Source organism: Macrotis lagotis, chromosome 4 (genome assembly GCF_037893015.1).
Source record: "Macrotis lagotis isolate mMagLag1 chromosome 4, bilby.v1.9.chrom.fasta, whole genome shotgun sequence".
NCBI classification, from domain to species: Eukaryota; Metazoa; Chordata; class Mammalia; order Peramelemorphia; family Peramelidae; genus Macrotis; species Macrotis lagotis.
In genome coordinates this window covers 71,764,688-71,783,628 of record NC_133661.1, presented here as the reverse complement: position 1 = coordinate 71,783,628, position 18,941 = coordinate 71,764,688, and the positions used below count along the sequence as shown (strand labels likewise).

Below are 18,941 nucleotides of genomic sequence, written 5' to 3'. Positions count from 1 at the left end.
TCCAAAAGTTTATACTTTAGCAGGGAAAGTTATATATACATATATATATGTATATATATATGTAGTGTGTGTATATGTCTATGTACATATATTATATGATATAAGACAGAAGGTGATAAATGATATAGAAAACACAGAATACATGGGAATTCAGAGAAGGTAACAAAGGTTGTTGGTGTCAGTGGAAACTTGGGGAAAGTGTGGCATTTTAATCAGAAATTAACAATTAGGATTTTGGCAGGTAAAAATGAGAAAAAGGCACTGCAGGCAGATATAATTTCATGAATAAAACAGAGAGTGGTAAAATGTGCAAATAATGTTCAAGTGATATTGAATAGATGTTTATCTTAAGATATTATATTATATTATATTATATTATAATGTATTATATTATATTATACTATATTATTATATTATATTATATTACATTATATTATTTTATATTAGGGAGGATTAGACTTGAAAGGTAGGCTGGCTCCAGATAATGGACAGAATTTAATTAGATTTAAGAGTTTGGTCTTATTTGTTAGAGTGTCATTGTTGTTGTATTTTTCAGTTATGTCCCATTTTCTTCTTGATTTTCTTGGCAAAGATACTATGACGGTTTTCCATTTTCTTCTCCAGACCATTTTAGAGATGAGGAAACTGAGACAAACATGGTTAAATGACTTGCCTAGGGTTACATAGCTAGTGTGTGTCTACAGCTGAATTTGAACACAGAAAGATGAGTCTTTCTGACTGCAGCCTAGCACTGCAGTACCTAGCAGCCCTAGAGAGAGACATAAAATGTAAGCATCAGAGGAGGGTTTTAAACTAAAAATTTTCATGACTCTGAACCTATGATTTTTTTTTATTTTACATTGTCCCTCAAAATGACTCACAGGATTCATGCTTGGGTTAGACCTTGAGAGAAATCAAAATCCCCTTTCTTCCAGAGATCAGACTTTTACCAAAAAGGGAATGTGATTTCACATTTGTTCGATTTATTGATTATCAGATAATGGTGATTGCTAAGATGTTTATAACTCTTTGCATATATCCCTTTTAATCCTTATAATAACTCTTTGAAGGTAAATATTATTCTTATTCTCATTCACTTTACAGATGAAGAAACTAAGGTTGAGAGAGATTAAGTGACTTGCTCAAAGTCACCCAAATAATAAGTATTTGAAGCAGGGTTTGAACTCAATTCTTCTTAATCCTAAATATAAATTTCTATTTACTGTGCCACTTCACCACCATTGGGGAAATAATGATAATTTATTTTTCTGGAGCTCTCTTTTTAGGTAGGAAAAAATTAACATCAGAATACTTAATTATTCTAGTGCATTTGAAGTAACAGTAACTATGTGGTACAGTAAATAGAATGATGAAATTTGATTTCGGAAGACCTGAGCTCAAATTTTCTCTCATACATCAATATGTATGAACCCAGGTAGGTTGCCTAGTCTCAGTTTCCTTATCTGTAAAATTCAAATAAAAAAATCTGCCTTACAGGACTATTGTGAGTATAAAATAAGATAACATTTTCAAAGTTCTCTGTAAACCTTAAAACATTTTGTAAATTTTAATATTTATAAATGATTTTATTGATGCATATAGTCTCTCTAACAATGTAAACTAGAGTTAACCATGACTGTCCATAATGTGTGGGCAGTTTCCATCCTCCATAATCCAAAACAATAGATTTACCCATTATGCAAGAAGTCTTTTTTGAAGATTATTCTACAATATTGGTGGGGAATGATCACATAATAGAAAAAATAATCTATTCTAACCTTGAGGCAACATTTTCATTTAGGAAGTATTTGGCTCTTATTGTTGATGATTTGTAAAAGTTCTTGGTTAAAGCTGGTCTGCATATAAGGCATTATGTTTTAGACTAGAATTCATCAATGGCCTACATACTACATGGGTTGTCTCAAAATACAATATGGTATTCACTATTTTCAACTCTGGGTACATTTATTAAAGGGCTTGGAAAAAAAACCCACTTTGTGACTTTTCTCATCTTATTATAATTAAATTAAGTCATTGTATACTTGTATCAGTCTGTATACTGTACTTCTGTTCCATGATTTTAGTTCCTTACTAGTTTAAGAAAACAGTCATTCTTTTTAGGTAATTTAAAAGCTGGTTTTGGGAGAAAAATAGGATACAGATCTAGCCATCAACATGCTGAAATTGAGTATATTATACATGCCAAAAATGTTTGGAGATGCTAAGAAAAAAAAGGTTATCAGTTAATCATGGGTATTTTATTGAGTTTTTGACCAGTTCAATCAATTTCTTCCTTCTGTCCCAGTTTGATAATTACTTCCTTAAGAAAATAAAGTTTGGTTAGTTTAGTTTTATTCTTATCTATATAGGTTAACCCTAGTTGAATAATAGTGACTTGTACTTTTCATTGTTTAGACTTTTGAATTTTTTCTAAACTCTGGAGGGGAGAGGAATCAAACTCTCAACCTCATTAGGCATAGCTCCCAATTTAACAGTTAGAAATTTCAAGGACCTTCCTATAGGAGTTTCATATCTCGTGGTGTCCTTTCTTATTGTAGCTCTTCTTTTGGATTGTCACAGTCCGAGACATGTTCTTACAAAACTGAAAACCAAAGGATGTGCCTGCCTCAACTGGCACAGAATATTGTCCCTGGTAAGTATGGGAAGGCCAAGTGTTCAGCAGAAAAGGGTGGGCTTTGGTTCAGTGAGAATTACATGTTCAGTCTTATTGTCTCTAAATTAATGAATTTTAAATTCCCAAATGGCATTTGCTAATTTTATTTTTAAAACTACTCATGGTTGGGAGAAATTTTGACTTCCATCCCTTAAACTGTCATGTTAGATTGTGCCTAAAGAGTGTGAAATTCCACTTTTGACAGCCTAGGCGTTTGAAGAGTTTCTTTGTAAAGCTCTTAGTGCCACAGTTCAGAGCAATGAATGAGAAAGCTGACCCTGAGGGGGAGAGGTGTGGCCCCAAAGTGGAATCATGACAATTACAAAATACATATCTATCATTTTGATGACAATATAGTCTATTTTGAATTTAAACTTATTTTTACTTTCAGAAATACAGGATCTGCATTGGCAGAAACATAAGTGGTTGTCTGGCCCAACCTGAGCTTGAACAGGAATCCTCAACAAGTGATTCTTTAATCACATTTTTTTATACATCCACTGAGGGGGAGAAGCACTTTACCCCTCTACCCCCAAAATAGCCAACTTCACTTTTAAAATACTTTAATTATGCTAGGAAATTATTTTTATTAAACTTACCGCACCACATCTCCCTTCCTCTCATTCACATTGCTTTTGGTCTTATGTACTGATGCCAATCAGAAGAGTCCAATCCTTCCTTCCTGGCAACCCTTTGAATAATTGAAGTCAGAAATAATATACAATTATTTTAATAGGTCTGAATCTGCAAGACAGTAATCACCTGGCTCATTCTTCTCCATCTTGTTCACAATTATACCCTAAGAAATTTTGTTAGATGTTGATGAAATCTATTTCTACTATGTGCAGGGTATTTTACTGACCTACCAAGCCAGTTACCCTAGGATACTGTACATTAGACATTTATCCAGTACTTTAATAAGATGTGCCAGAACTATGCTAAGTGCTGGGAATGTTATAACAAAACAAAAGTAGATAGTGCATGCCTTCAGGGAGCTTATAGTCTAATGAAGGAAGTTGAAAACAGGGGAGAAGAGGAAGGAGAAGTTACCTGTAGACAAAAGTAGGGTCATGGTGGAGAAGTAATCTCAGAAGTGTCAAAATAGAACAGCCAGGTGGGAAATTAAGAGATGATCTAATCTTTAAATGAATGTTTTGGAATTCATGGTTCTATCCACCAACCAGAGGGTTGGTTGATGAGATCTTGAAGGATGATGAGTTTTTCCCAATGATGAGGTTCCTAGGGCCAGACCAGAGTCAGAAAAATCTCATAGTAGAACACCCAGCTGGGAAATAAGCAGATGTCTGTCCTGAACCCCCCTTCTTCAGTTTTGATTATTTAAAATCAAGAGCAAGTAGATATTATTTGATCGTCTGTTCACATATTCCTTGTTAACTATTTTTTGTTTTATCCTTTTTAATAAGATATTTCTCTTCAGTACCGAAAATAAAAGTATGCATTATCATCATCTTCTCTATCCATATTCTGTCTCTGCTTTTCTCTTCCTACTCTCAATATGACTAAATAAAGTCATTTTTGTTGTCTTCAGCATTCATTATCAGGTTCTGCTTATTCTGACCTTTAGTGCAATTGATATTCTTTAAATTTATTTTTTTGAACAGCAAAATCTTCTCTCCCTCAATCTAGATCCCCACCTCAGTTGAGAAATGAAAACAAAAATATTGTTATAAATATATATATATTAAAGCAAAACAAATTTGTGCATTTGTCATGTCTAATACCCTAACACATATATACAGACATATCAATATCTACCTCCCTCTCTCTCTCTCTCTCTCTCTCCATATATATATATATATATATATATATATATATATATATATATATATTCAGTTTTTCACTCTTTATCAGGAGGTGAAAGATTGAAGGACGTATTTCATTATCAGAACTTTGGAATCATAGTTGTTCATTATACTAATCAAAGTTTCCAAGTATTTCAAAGTTGTCTGTTTTTATAATATTGTTATATTGGCATACATTGTTCTCTTTATGCCCACTTCATTTTGTACCAGTCCATTTGTTTTCTCAGGTTTCTCTGAAACCATCTGTTTCATCTTTTCCTACAGCAGAGTAGTGTTCCATCACATTTATATGCCATAACATATTCAGTCATTCCCTACCTGATGTGCATACTCTCAGTTTCCAATTTTTTGCCACCACAAAAAAAGAGCTTCGATAAATAGTTTTGTACACCTTTAGAGTTTATTTTGCTTAGGACAAATCTATTTACTCTCCTTCTTATCCATATCTCCTTCCCCTCCTTCCTTTACTGTTCTCCTGTTTTGTGAAACATATTTCTGTATGTTTATGTGTGTGTGTGTGTGTGTGTGTGTGTGTGTGTGTGTGTGTGTATAAGGGGAAATTAGAGAGTGCAGTGGGTAGTGTGCCAGCCCTGGAATCAAGAGGACCTTAGTTCAAATCTGGCCTCAGATTTATGAGCTATATATCCTTGGTCAAGTCACTTAACCCTGGGTGCTTTGCATCCTGGGCTTTTTCCAGTCATTTTGATACAAATTTGCCACTGGACCCAGAGGTTCTGGAGGGCACTCCACTCACTCAAATTCAATTCATGTGTATGTCATGGCATCACCTACCTGACGTCATGGTCTTCTTCAAAAACAAAAGACAAACATCATATGAATATATATTTATACATACATATGTATATGCAAGCAATTATGTACTCACAAATATATACATATATTTAAATATACATGCATACACACATATACTTAGCATATACACATGGACCCACATACATTCTTTCCTCTTAATCAGTTCAGATAAAAGTGAGGCTCAAGTATCACTCATTCCCTTCACCCCTTCCTCATTGATTGTATAGACTCCAGCTTGCACACCCTGATTGTGTGAGATAATTTTCTCTCCCTCCCACCTTCCCCATCTATTCTCTTCCCTTTTATTCTTCATTTAAGATCATTATAATAGAACTTTTTTCAATGTCATCTTTCTAATTAGACTCCCTCTGGAACCCCTGATGATGATAAGGTTCTAAGCAGACAAATATTTATAATCCCCATATTATTATGTAAACAATTTATCCTTATTTAGTTGCGTATAATTATTTGCTTATGTTTGTCTTTAAACACTGAAGTTTCTATGCAGTTCTAGTCATCTCACTAGGAATGCTAAGAAGTTCTTTATTATATTAAAAGTACCCACCCACTGCCTCCCTTCTTAGTCTTCATTCTCAGTTTGCTGGTTAAATTCTTCTTGGTTATAAGTCTATAGCTTTTGTCTTCTGGAATTATTATGTAACAAGATCTTCATTTCTTGATAGTTATATCATATATGATCTTAAATGTGACTTCTCAGAACTTCAAGCATTTTTTCTTTAACCAATAAACTCTGGATTTTAGGTATAATGTTCCTCAGAATTTTCATTCTGGGCTTTCTCTCAGGAGGTGACTGGTAGATAATTTCTATTTCCATTTTCCTCTCTGGTTCTAAGAAATCTAGAAAGTACTATGATTTTTTGAAATATATCTATACTTTTCTTTCACTTTGGGGTCATAGCTTTCAGATAGTCCAATGATTCTTAAATGATCTCTCCTCAATTTGTTTTTATGGTTTGTTGTTTTTGCTGTGAAGTGTCTTTTATTTTCTTCTATTATTTATACTTTGACTCTATTTTAACAATTCTTGTTGTTTCATCGAATCATTATCTTCTACTTAGTTCATTCTAATTTCCAGGGATTCCATTGCGTGGGCAAAAGTTCGTATCTTTTGTGCCAAGCTATTAATTCCTTTTTCAATTCTTTCTTCAAGAGTTCTCATATTTTATATTTCCCTTTATCTTCATTATTTATTTTACAATTAATTTATTAATTGCAATTAATTTTACAATTAATTTAAATTATTTTTAAAAAATTTTACTTCCTCTGTTCTCTCATTTTGTTTTCTCTCTTCTTCTGGGGGAGTTCAGGTAAAGTAATCCTTACATGAAGTAGGAATGCCTTTTTTTTTTCAGTTTTTTTGCAAGACAATGGGGTTAAGTGGCTTGCCCAAGGCCACACAGCTAGGTAATTATGTGTCCAAGGCTGGATTTGAATTCAGGTACTCCTGACTCCCGGGTGCCACCTAGCTGCCCCTCACTGTGCCACCTAACAGCCCCAGGAATGCCTTCTATAATATCCTTCATTTATACTTGAAATCTCCAGTAATGTTGAACTCACTATTTCCCATTTTATAAAGCTATAATTAATAGGAAGTTATCTCTTATAGTGAATCAATAACTGCCTCCATATAAATTTTACCAGTTGCTCTTATTTTTATTCTCTGGGCCAAGTGGAGCAAGTTCATCTCTCCCATGTGGCATCTCTTTAAATGACTTGGTTTCAAATCCTAACCCTACTAGAATTATTATGATAACTCCAGACAAATCCCTTCATCCTAGTCTTGAGTTTTCTTATCTGTACAATGAGTGTATTGGACTAAATGTTCTTTAAATTTCTTCTCAGTTCTAAAATTTCTATGATGGCTCGATAATTTAATTGAAGATAGTAACAATATCCCTACCAACTCCTCCCTTCTTCAGATTAAACATCACCCCATCACCATGTATATTTATCTCAAATCATTTGTCCCTATTTTGTACCTCCAGGGTTCCAAAATCTTCAAAGAGAAGATTTTCTAACAGGACTAGAACGAGAAATCATTTGTGTGACTCTAAAAAGAGACTCACAGCATGGTTTTGGTGAGTAATATGTCTTGTGTATGTTTGTTCAACAGCTCTTACAAAATATGTGGAAATCTAATGTTGATGAGTAAACATGGATGAACTTTTCTAATGAGGAAATGTAGTTGGTTCTTCATATTTTACTACTTTCAATGGGATTCATTTCTTTCCTAGACTATTTCTGCTTTTTTTCCTTTCTCTTTATGTGACCATCAAGCAGGGGAATTCTTGATCTTCTTTTGTGTCAGTAGTCCTTTTGGTAGTCTAGTGAGAGACCTATAAATCTCTTTTCAGAGCAGTGTTTTTTAAATCTATCATTTAAAGATATGGCCTTACAAAGCAAGCCAGTTATATGGAAATGCAGTTATTAAAATGTTTTTTAAAATATGCTCATAGACTCAAGAATTCCTGTTTCAAAGGGTCATGGATTTTTGGGGGGTAGGGGTTGATCATAATTCATCAGAGTCCTATGGAATAGTTATTGTATGCAAAATAATATATTAGGAGAAGACTATTACTTCCATAAGGTATGGTATTTATCCTCATGAAGATTATTTTTAGTGAAGAAAAGAGAGAAACGCAATTCAAAAAATGTTGGAAAAAAGATCAAGAAAAAGAGAGAATATTACTGAAAAGTTAGGAAAGTCAGTTCTTTGAACTTGAGGAGGAAGTACATGATAGGAATCAGGGAAGGAGTAATTAACATTCTCCCCACCTTCGTGAAGTCAAGAAAGATGACAATAGGAAAACAAAAATCATCAATAATTAAAAGGTCATGTCTCACCTGAGAGAAAACAATTACATTGAAGTAATTGGGGAAGAAGTTTGATTGCCAGAAGCTAAGGAGAGGGTGGGTAGAGAGAAAATGCAAGTGAAGGAGGCAAGTTGAGCAAGTAAGGGAAATAGGAAGATAGGATAGTGGCTGGATGGGCTAAAGGGAAGATTTTTATTTTTATTCTAAGAATTGAGGAACTCTAGGAATCAGTGACAAGTTAGAGACTAAATATATGTGAAACTGAAGGTCTTCCTATTGCATACAAGTCCTGGAGAAAAGGATGATGAATGAAATCAAAAGCACATATAGTAAGTGAGATTTAGGCCTCAGTGAGGCCTAGAAATTAAACTTCTGAGATAGAAAGGAGTTAGGCAGGAAGGGAAGAGAGAAGGAAAGAAATAAAGAAGGAAGAAGTGTAGGAAGAAGAAAAGGAAAAAAGAAAGGAAAGAAAAAAGGGAGAAGGAAACAACAAAAAAGAAGGTAGGAAAGAATGAAAGAGTAGAGGAAGTAATTAAGGGGAAGAAAAAAGGAAAGGAAGAAAGAAGGAAATGAAAGAAAGAAGAGAGGAAGGAAAACTAAAGGAAGCAGGAAGTTAGAAAAAAGAAAGAAGGAAGAAAAGGGAAATAAATGAAGTGAGGAAGAAGGAAATAGAAAAAGTAAGGAAAGAGAAAATGCAAGGAAGGAAAGAAAAAAGAAGGAAGATTGGAAAGAATGGAGGAAGGACTTAAGGAAAGCAAAAGATAAAGGAAAGAAAGAAGAAAAACAAAAAGAAAGAAATGAAGGAAAGAAGGAGGTAAAAAAGGAGGGAGGAAGAAAAAAATAAAGGAAGCAATAATGATGAAAAAGAAGGAAAGGAATAAATAAAAAAGAAAACTGAAGGACAAGGAAGGAAAGAAAGAAGGAAGGAAAAAGACAGAAAGGAGGAAGGAGGGAAGGAAGAAAGGAAGGAAGGAAGGAAAGGAGAGTGAAAATGAGCAATGATTCTGAGAACTACTCAGAGACTTGTAGTGTTAATCTTCTCAGGCAAGGTGGGTGGGGGAAACATATAAAAGGTTGGCAATAGTTGTAGTAAATGAGATAAAGAGTACATGAGGGTAGTCAGAGCTGAAGGATTGCAAGACACCAGCAATGACCCAGCTGAGAATTGTGTAGCAGTATTTGACCTAGAACAACAAAGAGAACTGAGTTTGAGGTGCTATCACTCATTATGTGCCATTGGACAAGTCATTTAAACACCCTGAACTTCAGTTTCCATTTGTTATCATGAGGATAATAAACCCTGTTTGCCTGTTTCACAGTTTTGTGCCACTGTGAGAAAGATCACAACTCCCCCCCCCGCCATGCCTTAGTAGGTAAATCCTAGGGACTTGCTTGAGACCCTAAAATATGAAGGGACTTACCCAGGGTCACAACTCTTTAGTGTCAGAGGAACCCAGGCAATCTTCATTCTAAATCTGTCCCTCTATCCATTACATTTTTGTTTGTTTTAGATTTTTGCAAGGCAATGGGGTTAAGTGACTTGCCCAAGGCCACACAGCTAGGTAATTATTAAGTGTCTGAGGCTGGATTTGAACTCAGGTATTCCTGACTCCAGGGCTGGTGCTCTATCCACTGGACCACCTAGCTGCCCTTAACTGCTTTATATTTAATGTTTTAATGTTGAGAAGATCATACTTTCTCTTTTCACCTCATTCCATTTTCAATATATGCATATTTCCTAGTCTCTTTTCCAAGTTCCCTTATAAAGCAATCTACTTAAAATGTGAAGTCTTAGAAAGTTACCCAAAGCTCAGACAGGATCTGACCTATGGTTCCATAATTAGTAAGTATCAAGAGACATGATTTGAATATACCTCTTCCTAACTCTAAATCCATCACACTGCCTACTATATAATACTTAGTCTTCTTATTTATTTTGGAGATGAAATCCTGAGAAATAGGGTACAACTACAACAACTTGCTTCTCTGCTAATCCTCTTTTTTCTCTTTCTGACTGCCCAAAAGACTGCAAAGGATAATCAGTAGGACATCATTCCCTGCAGAAGATATGTTTCTGGTAGACGTTTGCTTCATTTCCTTGTTTGACTTAGGCTTTTAAATGCAACTGCTCATTTCTTGTAGTTTTCATTGCCCTTACCTCATGGAAGCCATAGCCTGTCAGCTATGATATTATCCTGCTACCTGCATGGCCTTAAATATTGTCTCCTATTGCAGGGTTTGTCATTATTGGAAGTGAAAATGTGGGCAAAATGGACCTTGGAATTTTTATTGCTTCCATTATACCTGGGGGACCTGCTGAGAGAGCAAAAAAGATCAAGCCAGGTAAGTCTTGCATTTCTTATTAAATTACCAACATTTTACACTATGTTATTGAGAATGTCAAAGGAGATCATGTTGGTAAGACATTTTGTAAAGTACTTGTTAGAGAAATAATAAGACTTTGTGTGCATCGTGGTGTGTAAGGAAGAGGAGGAGACTCATGGAGGTGACATTTTCATAGAAGGAAGAGTCCTGGACTTGCAGGTAGCAAAACTGAATTTCAATCCTTTTGCTAATGTTTGCCAGCTGTTTAACTTTGCACATGTCACATAAATTCTCTGTATCTAAAAATATAGACTAAAAAAAAGGTATGGAGCTATGATTTCTTGATTCTAAAGAATTCCTGGTATGGAAATTCCTTTCAACAATGCAGTGAAGAAAGGACAAACAATTGCTCTTCTATAACTCAGTCTTAGAAAGTTGGAAAACAGAGATGTTAATATTCTTGCATATGATCGGATAGTTATGATATGTATCAGAGTTTGGATCTCAACGGAACTCTTTTATTCCAAGTCCATTCCTCTAGCCATTACCATACTTAATGCTCTCCTCAAAAGAGGCAATGTATACAAGGTCACTTTGTACAAAGTCCAAGGTAGCTCCAAGGAAAGTGTTGGTCTTAGAATCCAGAAGAATAGTTCAAATCCAGCCTCCAATTTATTAGCTGTAACATCCGGGGCAAGACACCTAACTTCTAGCATCAATTTCTTCTATAAAATTGGGTTAAAAATTGCATTTATTTCACAAGGGGATTGAAGAGTCAAGTAAGATAACAATGTAAAGTGCTTTTTAGATCTTAAAGTGGTATGTAAGAGCTAGCTGTTTATCTCAGGGTTTCTTAACCTTGTGTTAGTGACCTCTTGAATGATCTGGTAAATCCTATGGACCTTGCTTCTCAGAATAATTTTTTTAATTGTATTGGATTAAGCGGTTGATTAGTTGGTTGGTTGTCCTTTATTCTCTAAGAGGACCAATGACATCACAAGAGTGTTGGCTTGACTTGCATGTGAATTGGGTTTAATTGAAGCAGAGCTGTACAAATCTGCCAACCTAACTCTCTCCTCTCCAAAGTTATCAAAGTCTGGTGGTGAGACAAAAGGTAAAATGACTAGTGAGAATTATAGAGGAAATTAATGATCGTGTAATTCAGTTATGAAAATTATAAAAAGAATAATTTCATAGAACTCAAGCGAAAAACCTTTATATTAGTTGAATGTAGAAGCTATGTTTATTTTATTTAGGGGTAGCTCTCTTTCTTACTTATTTCTTTCCTGTGTTTGACTGGTTTCATTTTTTAGGAGGGAGAATACTCTCCTTGAATAATATCAGTTTGGAGGGTGTCACATTTAATATGGCTGTTAAAATCATTCAGAATTCTCCTGACAAGGTGGACCTGATTGTTTCTCAATCCAGAGGTAAGAGATAGAATGGGTTTGGAGATATTATTTGAATTTTGAGGAGTGGAGTGCTCAAGGGATTAGTGTACAATGCTGGTCCTTTAAGTCTCTGTAGGACTTTTAAAAATTGCTTTTCCCCATCAGTGATAAATGGCTATACAATGCAGTTGCATAAATCAATAGACCCAGGAAATTCGAGGGGAGCTGGCAAAATCTTGAAGTTCCCAACTTAAGGGGAAAAATCCTTTCAGTGGTAGCTAGACATACTTATTGATTCACTGTGTACCTTCACAACTGGTATAATTCTGGCATGGTCAGCTAGCTTGTACATAAAAATATAGATGATTTGGTAGAGGGATACAGGAAGCAGAAGCCCAAGTGAAAGGACTTAGGCAAGATAATCAGGGACACTTTTCAGTTTATTAGCTGTGTCATCCCAGATAAGTCACTGTAAATGCCTGAACTTCTATTTCCTCATCTGTAAAATAGGGGATAATAAATTTACCTTAGGATCAAATGAGATAATATATGTAAAATAATTTGCACAGCTTAAAATGGTATATGAATATCAGTTATTTTTATTATTATTACATTTTTATCAATGCCTCTATCTCAAATGACTGATACCTGGGGCAAACCACTATTTATTTTGTGATAAATTATAAGCTGCCATGGCTTGAGGGGCACTTCTGGTACCTCTTTCTAAGGAGTAGGAGATTGAGCCCAGTTGTGGATATTTAACTCAAGGATCTATTAATGGGGGTACTCCATCAATGCTTGGATTCACTCATTGAAAGGCAGAGACCATCAGTGTATCTTCAGCAGATAACCCAAAGGGAAATAAGCACGTCACATGCATCCTAGATACTTCTCTCAGAAGCAGTCAAGTTTCCATGAAATAAACTCAGAGATTTGAGAGGGTTATCTTTGATCTTTCAAGGCAACCCATTCCACTTGTGAATAGCTCTATTTGAAAGTTTTAAAGCTGACCATTTAACAGATAGAAAAAAATGAGGTTTAGAGAAGTTAAATAATTTGCCCTGGTTACACAAATAATAAGTGTTAGAGAATGGACTTGATCGTAGACTTTGTTGGAGCCAAGACAGGCAGGCACTTTCAATTGACCAGGTCTCTAGATTTCTGGTCCCATCTGCTATTGACTATATCATATTGCCCAGATAATCTGGGTTTAGCATTTCTAATATAAATCCAGAATTCCAATCCCTGTTTTCTAAATGTGATAGTCACCTCTCTATTTAGGTTGAGTGATTGCATCTCCCTCCTTCTCTTGAGTATACCTCTCCAAGGAATTAAAAAAAAATCAATGAATAATTGTGTTGTTCAGAAACTATTGACACCAATAATTCCCAAGCAATTACAAAAGACATGTTTTATTGAAAGACAAAAATATATACCTCATTCTACATATGTACATATAGATTCTTGTTTGCTATCTGGCAATGGATTGTTGACTTGTTTTTGTAGACGTCTGTGAGGCAGCACCCACAGAGGGAATGAACTGTCAGAGAAAACACGATCCTGCCAGGTCTGAGGTCTCTCCTGCAGCCAGTGGGAGAAACAGCCTTCAAAGGAGCTGTTCACCAAATAGCAAAGAGCAAAACATAAATATTGATGAGGTAGAGCCGACGCTTTCTTGGAGCTTAGGGCCCAGCCTGGGCCAACCTCAGGTTCCAACTTCATCAGCTGGCGGACTCTACTCAGAGGTAATTACCACCTGAGACTGGTTGCATATGAAAAGCTATATATTTTAGCATGCCAACCTATTGAAACAAAGAAATATAGAGGCAGAAATGCCATAGATCTTGAAAGGCTTATTCTAAACATTTTATTTCCTTTGAGGATTTGGAGAGGCTGTTCAGATAGAGGCAGCATAATGGATAAAGTGCTGGTCTTGGAGTGAGGAAGTCCACCCATAGACCCTTACTAGCTTTGTGATCTTGGGCAAATCACTTAATCTCTGTCTGCCTCAGTTTCCTTACCTCTAAAATGACAATAATAATAGTACGTTCTAAAATAAGGCAATGTTCATATAGCACTTTGCAAACTTCAAAGTGCTATAAAAATGTTAGCTATTACTATAATCATTTGTTCAGGTTTTCCTCAGTCATGTCTGTCTCTTTGTGATATCATTTGGGGTTTACTTGGCAAAGATACTGGAATAGTTTGCCATTTCCTTCTTCATCTCATTTTACAGATGAGGAAACTGAGGGAAACAGGGTTAAGTGATTTGTCCAGGGTCATACATGTAGTAAGTGTCTGAGATGAGTCTCCCTGACTCCAGGGCTGACACTATCCATGGCATAACTACCCTGTTATTATAATTATTATCATAGAGAGACAGGCAAGTGATCAGGAAGAACTGGGTTGAAGTCTCCTCCCTAAGACATACTGGTCTGTAAGGGACTGTTGTGTGTGGGAGTACTGTAAAGCTTCATCACTTGGTGTCCTCTAGCACCAGAGCATTATTTACTGGTTGATTGTAGAGTGCCGTGGGAGTGGGAGTGGGCCAGGGACTGGGGAGGATATTTAAGCACTTGTATTTGGTTTAATAAATGGAGTACTTGGAGAACTAGGAGAACTTTAAGGAGAGAACTTGTCATCCTTGTCTCCCTTGTCTCCCAGCCCTTCAACATTCGCCTGGGTAAGGATAGGTTAGCTGGCAGGAACCTAACACTTCCTGAGCAGCTAGCCCAAATGAACTTAACACTGGTCACATACTAGATCTTAAGCCAGTCCATATGCTGGACAAAACATACTTGTTGGTCTCTATTGGTAGAGGGAAGTTGTTCCTTCATCTTTCCCAATGAAATCACAGCCCTGGTAGGAAAAATAAAATGAATTTCTGAGAAATCAAAGACTAGAATCATATGAAATGAAATGTGGAAGGGCAGTGATCATGCGTCAATGCAGAAATGAACTCACACTGGTGAAGCCATGCGTCATATTTGTTCTTTTCAGAGGTTTTTTTTTTAATTTATGAGTCATCTATTTCAGCTTTTGTAAGAGGATTATTTTCTACCATATCCATGTAAAAGACAGAAAGCCTAGTTACCTTATATTTTAGAATTCCCATTGGTCCTCTGAGCCATACTCACTCTCTTGGATGAATTTTGTATTTTCAGTTTCATTCCCTTATCTGGAATAATAAACATGCGATGGAGTGAAGGGCAACATCTTGTTAGACACTGGCACAAACAAAATATGTAGACAGAGAAGAAATCCTGGCCAAGAGCTTTCCTGACCCTGGAGTTATTCCCTCCAGTGGAGTTCCTTGTGAGCTCTCCTATTGCAAGGAGTCACTAGGAACCTTCTGGAATCACAATGTTGATGTCTAGTCACTGAACTGACTGCTATAAACCCAGAAGAACTCTTGTTCTGTAACTTATAGCAGCACTTTTGGGAGAATGCTTGATAAAATAGTCACTTTAATGCCACAAGATAAGTAGATTTAAGAAAGGATCTGCTCTGAAAGTCATTAATATGGCTATTTTCTTGGGGGAGAGGGTGATAGGATTTTTGGATATGAGAATTTTATCAGTGTAGGAAATTTTCTGTATGAAAGCTCCCTCCATCAATGCAGATTAGTGACTCTTCCTTATCTTGCAGCCTTAGAAAATGACTAGTGGAGGTGGGGGTGGGAGTGAGTAGGTAAGTGACTTGCCCATGGTCCCTCAGCTAATGTCAGAAGTTGGCCTTGAATCCAAATCTTCTTGATTTCAAAGTAAGCCATTTATCCCCTCTGCCATGCTGTTTCGTTGGCAGGGTATATCTTTGGCAAATAGTAGAGGGTAATTTATCTTAGAAGGTAAACAAGAATGCTAAGTGTTGTCAGAGGATCAATCACATCACAGCATGTAGGTCTGCATCTTCTTTCTCTGTTCTTCATTAGGGTTCATCTCTTTCTTTAGAGTTTTTTTTTGTCTGATCACAGTTAAAAAATAATAAAGAAATAAAAAGAAATGAATAATAAAAGAAAAATCAGAGACATAGCCCCAATCACCATGGCCATGGGACCATTGAAGCAGTTCTTGTACATTCCTTAATATTCAAGAGGATTGGCCTCGGCAAGCAGCCAGATGAAAATGGAATGCTTCACTCTGATATCTGAGTAGTTTGTTGTAGTAATGAGAAAACACCCAGGTACTGGGAAATTGCTGCATATTTTCCAGCTTTTGTCTGAATGTTTGGCATCATCAGACACAGCTGTAGTCTCCTGTGTTAAGAGGTTAAAGTTACACTACTCAACCAGCTGCATAAATGGAACCAATTACCATGATTGTTTCCTGTTCTTGTTTGGTACAGGACATTGACTCCGCCTACCCATCACCACCTGCAAAAATCAACACTCAAAAAACCTATTGGGTGGAATTGGTTAAAGAAAATGGAACCTTTGGAATCAGTGTGACTGTTAAGTATTTTACTATGGATTTTTTAAATCAACAGGTGAAAGGATTGAATGCTTATCCCCTTTGACATGTTGAAGGGCAATTTAGTCACAGAATCATAGGGTTTAGAAGAACATTAAAAGTCATCACTGAGTTTAGAGGAACATTTTTGGAAGGAACATTAGAAGCCATCTAATCCAGCTACCTCTTTGTGCATATGAGAAAAAAGGTTCAATAATATGAATCACCTTGTCCAATGCCACATAGCTTGTAATGAGTAGACTCATGATTTGAACCCACATCACTGGATTCCAGATTCAAGTTTCTTTGCATTAACTACACTGAGGGTAAAGATTAGATGAAGATAGTCAACCAAGCCATAGCTTCCAGATATTGCTGTTAGCTTAACAGCAATATCTCCTAATACTGGGGGCTGCATAGAGAGAGATTCTTCACACCTCTAATGTCTTGCTTTTACAAAATGGAGTTGGATTATAAGCCAGCTCTGACAGTCCTCCCTAAAAAGTCAAAACATTGCTTATTATAGATCAATATTCTTTGTTGTTAATTTAGTCTAGTTTTATAAACACACATATTAATATATATATATATATAGCTATAGAAATATATTGAGAGAGATCTTTATAAAAGATGATAGTCAAAAAGCATTTGTCAAGGACTTATGTGCCAAGCACTCTGATAAGTACTATAAATTTAAAAAAAATACACATCTTTGCTGTTAGTGAGTTCATATCCTGATGAGGGAAGGCACCATGTAATTAGTTACATACATTTGAGATACATACAGAAAAGATGGAAAGCAATCCCAGAGGAATGATATTAGTAGCATGATAGACTAAGAAAGCTTCCTGCAGAAGGTGAGATTTGAGTTAAGATTGGAAGGAGTCCAGGAAAACTAAGAGGTGAGGAAGTAGAGACATCTAGGGGGTTCAATGAATAAGGTGCTAGATCTAGAGTCAGGAAGACCTGCTTTCAAATCCAGTTTCAGACATTTAATAGTCATATGACCTTAAACAAGTCACTTGAACTGTCTCTGCCTTAGTTTTCTCATAAGTAAAATAGGGCTTATTATGACCTCTTATATTGTGGGTTGATGTAAGATATAAGATGTAAGATATGTAAAAGAGCTTCGTGAGCCTTGAAATGTTATAGAAATACTAGATATTAGGCAGGTTTGGGGAGGATAAGAAGTCTGGAAAGATAAGAGGGGGCCAGGATATGAAGGACTTCAACTCTTTTGCTATAGGAGCATGTTATATTGAAAAATGCATGTTTTCTGTAAGTTTTATTTTTTATTTAGTTGTTTTAGGTTCATTTATAGGGTAGTTAGGAAGAAACTAACATAAACTGTAACTATAATTGATCCCTTGCAAAATTTGTATTTTGTCAGTACTGGGAAAAGATGAAAACTTATTTTCAGCACTGGAAGAGTTAAAGACCAGACAGAGGTCTTTATATTTGAACTTGAGGATCATAATGAGTCACTGAAATTTATGTGTGGGGGTAACTGTCAGAATTGTGAAAATCACTTTATTAACTGGTTGGACTGGATTGAAAATAGAAGGATATTTTAATGGTTCAGATGAGAGGTGATGGAGGTTTGTACTGGAGTGGCAGCTAGGTGAGTGGAGAGAAGGGGGATATATAGGAAAGAACATTATAAAGAGATGGACAACATATTGGATAAATAGAATAAGTTCAAATGAAAAGTTAAGGATGATGCTTAGACTAGGAGTTGGGGCGATTGGGAGGATGGCAGTATTCTTACAGAAATAATCAAGTTGAGAAGAAGAGAAGATTTAGGAGGAAAGATGAATGATTTTAGGGGCATGTTCAGTCAGAGAGATCTATGGCAAATCAAGTTCAAGATATTAAGAGGGAACTGATGTTATGGGACCAGAATGTAGGAGAGACACAAGGGGATCATCTGCATAAAGATAATAATTGAACCCAAGGGACTTGGTGAGATCACGGCCTTAGAGTCACAGACTATGCAATATCTTACTGAACTATCCACTATCATTAGGGTCTAGACAATTCTAGCATCTTGTCTTCTACCCTATTGACGTAATTCCAACTCTTGCTCAGGGAAGAATAATCAAAATAATATTACCATAGTTATTGGAAAGGGCATTATAGTTTACTACCCTGTGGTTCCATTTATAATCCCCAAAACAATCTAGACAAATACTCTCTTCCTTGGTTACCACTCATCAATACATGTTGTAACCCCCTAGAAGGATAAAATTTTCTTGAGGCAGGGACAGCTTAACTTCTGTTTTGTCTACTATTAGGTATAATAATTCTTGCTTAATTGAAGGATTATCTAGTCCAACCTCCTCTTTTTACAGAGGAAGGAATATAAGGTGATTTTTGAAGTATCTCAAATATAGTGGTTTCATTTGATTTCAAAATAATTTTAATTTGTTTTCAGAAAATTGATTCATAAAACGTTTCCTGAAATGTCAGGGGCTGACTTACATTGATTGGGAGTTATATCTATATTAGAATTGTTTCCTTCTTCAATTTATTTCCATGAATTTTTGTTTTTTTGCATTTATGTTTCACAGAGTGCTATATTTATTCCTAAGCTAGATATGAATTAATTTTTTTTGCTGAGACATACATTGGT

General features: G+C 35.7%; 1 protein-coding gene across 2 annotated transcripts in view; it reads left to right on the top strand.

Annotated features, from left to right (window-relative positions):
* The window catches only part of LOC141521015 (tyrosine-protein phosphatase non-receptor type 20-like), a 292,732-nt gene that overhangs the window by 90,146 nt on the left and 183,645 nt on the right, over positions 1-18,941 (top strand). For both annotated transcript variants that reach the window (XM_074233097.1, XM_074233089.1), the window contains exons 17-22: positions 2,559-2,653; positions 7,317-7,409; positions 10,381-10,488; positions 11,784-11,900; positions 13,368-13,606; positions 16,206-16,310. In XM_074233097.1, the coding sequence (XP_074089198.1) occupies positions 2,559-2,653; positions 7,317-7,409; positions 10,381-10,488; positions 11,784-11,900; positions 13,368-13,606; positions 16,206-16,310 (757 nt within the window). The remainder of the gene's footprint in view (positions 1-2,558; positions 2,654-7,316; positions 7,410-10,380; positions 10,489-11,783; positions 11,901-13,367; positions 13,607-16,205; positions 16,311-18,941) is intronic.